General features: G+C 65.1%; 1 protein-coding gene across 3 annotated transcripts in view; it reads right to left on the reverse strand.

Moving 5' to 3' along the window:
• Positions 1–1,175: 1,175 nt before the first annotated feature.
• PKM (pyruvate kinase M1/2) overlaps positions 1,176–5,317 on the reverse strand; it is a 25,799-nt gene continuing 21,657 nt past the window's right edge. For 2 of the 3 annotated variants that reach the window (XM_006167269.3, XM_006167272.3), the window contains 3 exons: positions 3,761–3,927; positions 2,249–2,430; positions 1,176–1,805 (listed from right to left, as the gene is read on the reverse strand). In XM_006167269.3, the coding sequence (XP_006167331.1) occupies positions 1,699–1,805; positions 2,249–2,430; positions 3,761–3,927 (456 nt within the window). In that variant the 3' untranslated portion in view covers positions 1,176–1,698. Of the gene's footprint in view, positions 1,806–2,248; positions 2,431–3,760; positions 3,928–4,284; positions 4,452–5,317 lie in introns of all 3 variants that reach the window. The other variant, XM_006167270.3, reaches the window with a different exon arrangement.

Raw genomic sequence — 5,317 nt, forward strand, 5'->3', positions numbered from 1 at the left:
CCATCCCCGGCGCCCAGGTGCCGCCCCAGCTCCGTCCGCGGACTGCAGGAGGCCCATGACTGCGTGCAACTTCCGGTGTCCTCCTGGTCCTGGAGCTCGGAGGGCCCTGCGGGAACCCATGCTTCCCACAGCTCGGCTAGTTGAATTTCAGTGCCTCTCGACGGGGGAGTAGGAACGCCAGAGGGGATTTGGGGTTTTGAGAGCCTTGCAATAGGTCGTGTGCGCTCCCCAGGGGGGCCGGCCGGGCAGGAAGTCCTTATCCTCTGTTCCCTCTGGATTTTGGACACACACACACACACGCAAACATGCACGTGCGCGCTCATCGTGGGGTTTAAACCTCCTGGTCTGGGATTCAAACCGCAGTCAACTACGTGGGAATATAGCGATGCAATCTGCTGGTTCTCACCAGAGGGAATTTTGAACGGAAAACTCCAACGTCTTTGCTTCCTTTTCTTTTTTGAGACAGGGTCCCAGTTGGCCAGGCTGTCCTGCAACTGGCCACCCTCCTGTCTCCGCCACTTCTCGGGGGGCAGACACTGGGCTGGCCAGTATCTGGCGCCAGGGGAGCCTCTGGAAGGTCTGAAGGTGGCCGGCAAAGAGCCCAGGGCCAAGTGGGGGGATATGGCAGTGAACTGGGCTAGCAGGTCTCCCCTCTGCCGGCCCTTCCAACTTACTTGCTTCCTGGGAGTAGCCAGGGGCAGGGAGGATGCTGGCCCACCTTGGTCCTATTCCCAGCCCTCCTGCAGCCCTGACCACGTTGCTGCCAAGGAGGGCATGGGTGGGGGAGTGGCGGGAGAGGGAGAACTTTGTTCCCTACTGTTCTGAGACCAAGGGCAAAACCCACCATGTGTCCAGGGACTCCTCCCCAGCTCTTAAGTGGCCTCTATTGAGGGGAGACCAAAGGGGAGGGCGGGCTGGGAGCTGCTTCACTCCGGGTTGACCCACCAGCACGGTCCCTTGCCTCCCCGTTTCCTCCAGAACCACTGGGGCCTCCCACCCCTGCAGTACCCCACTCCCTGGAATGCTGAAGGGGGTCATGATATCCCCCAGCAGCTTTCAGTGCCCCGCATCAGACAGGATGGCAGGGGGCCCTGAATGACAGCACCCCAGCAAGGGCCGAGGCTGCGGCCATGCCCACCCCCACCCCCCCACTCCCCGGCAGAAGAGAGGAAACAGGTGCTTCAGCCGTGTTTATTGACACAGGTAGGCTCTATAGCAACAGGCCCAGGCCAGCCAGAAAGGTGGAGTGCTTGCAGCCACAGGGAGGGGTGGGGACACTAGAGCATGACATGGTGGCAGTTGGGGAGGCCGTGGGCCAGGGCCAGAGATTGGGGAAGCAGGGAAGGGCCAGGCTCTTAGACTGGAGTCCCGTCACCACCCCACCCCACCCCACCCCATGCCAGGGCTGGTTCCTGCGCCCAGGGCGGGCAGCTCTCTGGGCATCCTTCTACAGGGACCTGTCTGAGTACAAGACGGAGAGCGCACTGTCGCCCTCTTGTGGTGAGCTCGAGGCCTCCAATCCTACATGCCTCGTCCCACAGAGCAGGGTCCAAGCAGCCTGGGGTGATGGCGGCACTCCTGTTGCCTGGCGGCCCGGCCCGCCTGTGCCACGCCACAGCCGGTGAGCACTACACAAGCACTGTGCCTAATGGATGGGTCGGGAGGGGTGGGACGGGCTGCAGAGGGCGCTGGGGTCTGTCAGGGCACAGGCACCACGCGCATGGTGTTGGTGAAGCCAGAGCCCGGGCGCCACCCGGTCAGCACGATGACCACGTCTCCCGTCTTGAAGAAGCCTCGGGCCTTGCCTGGAAGGGAAGAAAAGAGGCTGGTGAGCACCAGGCCACCAGGCCACCAGGCAGGCACACACAGCGGGACACGGCCCGGGAAGCTGCAGGCAGGCGCGACTGCCTCACACCAGCAGGTGGCGCCAGCACACAGCCCCGGGGCGGCAGAGGGAGAGATTTCCCCAGTCAGATGGCAGGGTTGGCAGGGACCTTTGGACGACATTCAGATCACTTCGGAGGGTGGGGAGCCTCACTCAAGGTCAGCAAGCGCAGCTTCCTTGCCCGTGACCCCACCTTACGCAGGGACAAAGGCCACAGTGGCACGTAACCGGGAACCCATAGTGCTGCGGCTCCCACCCACCCTCAGTCATGGGCAGATCCCACCTGCTGTCCTGCGAGGAAGGGCTGCATGTCCCCTCCTATTCCCCAAACTCGGGGTCCCGGCCTGGCTCCTAGCCACTCACCCACATTCATGGCCAGGTTCACCCGGAGGTCCACGTCCTCCGCCCAGGCATCCTGGACCGGGTCCTTACACAGCACAGGGAAGATGCCCCGGTACAGGTGGGCCTGGCGCGCAGTCTGGGGGTTCCGGGTCACGGCAATGATGGGGGCGCGGGGGCGGTACCTGGCCACCTGGTGTGCAGACCTGAGAGGGGACGGGGAGAGGCGTGACGAGCCGTGACACTGTCCCGGGAAGCACCGGGGCCTCAGTGACAGCGGGCCCTTATCTGCGTCGGCCCCAGCTGGGAGGCTCTGGCCATTTCTGTACCTGTTCCCTGGGCCCCTCCAGGGCAGGCTGCTGCCTCCCAAGGCCTGCACCGTCCTGGGCTCGCTGCCAACACCGCCCTCCTTCTCGCTGGCTGGGGCCCCTGGTCACCCACTCACCCGCATGGCCTGCAGCTGGCAGGAGCCCTCCCTCGCCCTGAGCTTTCCCGTCTGGCACAGAGGCGGCCCTGCCCAGCCTCCTCCCTCTTGCTGCCAGCACAGCTGCGGGCTGGGTGGCACGTGGAGAGCACCTGACCGCCATCTGTGGCCCTCAGTCCCAGCAAGCACACTGGGCCCGGCAGCAAGCAGGCCACGGTGAGGCTCGGAGATCCGGGAGCTGCCCTGGGGCTGGCCGGGAGGAGCAGGAGGGTGGAGCAGCCTCACCTGCCCAGGCCCCTCTGAGAGATGGGGAGCTCCCTTGAACCTGACACCACACACACGGAGATGTCAGAGGCACTGGGCCCCACTGGGCCCCAGGGGACAGGCTGTGAGGACACCCGACAGGTGTCAGGGAAGTTCAGCCACGGTACAGCAGCCACACCCTGCTTCAGGCCTGGCCGCCACACCAGCGTCGGAGGGAGCCATTGCTGAATCAGGACCAGTGAGCGAAACCTCAGAAGACAAGCTACAAATAGCCCCCGTGACCTTTTCACAAAGGCCAGGCCTCCACGGGAGCGATCCCCCCGTCAGCGCCTCCCCAGCCTCCTCTGCCAGCAGCCCCCGGCTGCCCCTGCGCGGGCCGAGGAGCACAGTCCTGGGCCAGGAGCCAGTCCCCAAGTCCCAGCCTCAGTTGTCCTCAGCCTAGCTGGGGGCCTGCAGAAAGCCACCCGGACAGCTGAGAGGCTTTTCTGGGGGGACGCCCACTTGTCACGGAGGCTCACAGGGAGTGGGCGGTGCACACGGGGGCAGTGGCCCTCGTCAGAGGCAACACCGGCGTGACCCGCCAGGTTTCCCGGGCTGGTCCTCAGAGCATACCATCACCCAGCCCAGCCAGACGTGTTCTCAGGTCGGAGCGCTGGCTCTGCAGGACGAGGGTGCTGCCCGGGGCCCTCGGGGCCCAGAGCCGGGGCCTGCTCACTCCCAGACCCTGCCAGAGCCAGGAGAGCTCGCTCCTACAAGCCGTGGGCGGCAGCCGCGGGGTCTTACCTCGGCCCAGCGCCACCTGAGCGCTGTCCGACACGCGGCTCTGGGCCCCCCAGGAGAGCTCCTACCTGCCGGACTTGGTGAGCACGATTATGGCCCCACTGCAGCACTTGAAGGAGGCCTCCACGGCGCCCACGGCGGCAGCTTCGGTGGGGTCGCTGGTAATGGGCGCCAGGCGGCGGAGCTCCTCGAACAATTGCAAGTGGTAGATGGCGGCCTCCGCCTCACGGGCAATCTAGGGGGTGACGTCCGTCCAGACGGACGAGGGGGACAGAGCTGTCAGAGCTTTGTCGCAGAGGGGGCGGGTGGGGAGCATCCCTCGGGCAGCTGGTGAGGAACTTGGCCCGGGCGAGGCCACGAGGGGCCGTCGTTGCAGAGCCTGAGCCGAGCGAGAGCAAGGCCCTGCGGGCGCGGGTCCCTCACCAGGTGCCCGGGAGCCAGTGGGGCCTGCGCTCCTGCCCTGTCGTGACCTCCCTGGCTGAATCCTGCAGACGAGAAGCCCTACGGTGCAGGGGACCCTGGCCGCCTCCTCCTGGAGGAGCTGCAGAAGAGGCAGGTTATGCTACAGCGCCACCTGCCCTGAGGGCCCTACCTGCCAGACTCCGTCAGAACTATCAGAGCTGCTGCTAAGCACTTATAGGAAGCCTGCACGCTGCCCATGGCCATGGCCTCCATGAGGTCCGCGGAGGGCCTGGAGGCTCGCACCAGGTCTTCGAACAGCTTGCGGTGAAACATGGCTGCCTCGGCCTCCCGGGCTATCTGCAGGGTTTAGGAAAGGCAGAGGGGAGGAGGAGGAAGAGAAGAGAGACACACGGAAAGACAGAATGGGGAATTAATCAAGAGAGGAAGAGGCCCTCGGTTAATCGGCTCATCTGTATTCCAGGCAGGCGTGGAGGCAGCGTGAAGGAGGCCAGCCACTGCTATTCCCCTGCAGCACCGTGGCATCAAACAGGCCAGGCGGGGCCCATGCCGCTCCCCAGTGGAGGACTCGGTCACGCTGCCCCGTGATACAGCAGAGGAAGAACAGGCCCTCCCTCCTCACATGGCTGTTGGGTTCCACAGGGCTTCCACCCTTTGTCCACGCTCACGGAGCAAGTGCTCCAAGTACAGGGCACTACAACTTAGGCTGTGTGGCCCGCGTGGCCTGCCGTGGCAACAGACAGAGCAGCGCTGTGAAGCTGGGTCAGACACGGCCGAAGCCACGCTGCTTAACCCCGTTCTCGGCAGCAGGACGGAAAAGCCTGGCCGACTGGTGCGGGCACATGAACAGCCGTGTGAAGAGGCAGGAGCTGCGGAAGGGTGCGGTCGTGGGGACGAGACATGCGAGCAGGGGCTAGTGAGGACAGCAGTTACAGACCGCGTGCTCAGACAGCGTAAGCAGCAGTGAAGTCAGGGCTCCAGGAGCCTAAGGCAGTCACGGGCGTTTTAGTACCAAGGGAAGAGTCCGTAGCGCCATCTCATTGATTAGACAGTAAGCGGCCGAGCGCCAGATTACCAGGCCAAGGGCTTCCTTCTGCAAGAACGCAGCCCCAGGGCCGGGCCGGGCCGGGCTGGGCCGGGCCGGGCCGGGCGCACGGCCGTACCCGGAACTGTGAACTTGGTTGTGGCTCCCCCCGCCGCCCCCG

The sequence above is a fragment of the Tupaia chinensis genome, unplaced genomic scaffold (assembly GCF_000334495.1).
Source record: "Tupaia chinensis unplaced genomic scaffold, TupChi_1.0 Scaffold144682_1, whole genome shotgun sequence".
In the NCBI taxonomy this organism is placed as follows: Eukaryota; Metazoa; Chordata; class Mammalia; order Scandentia; family Tupaiidae; genus Tupaia; species Tupaia belangeri.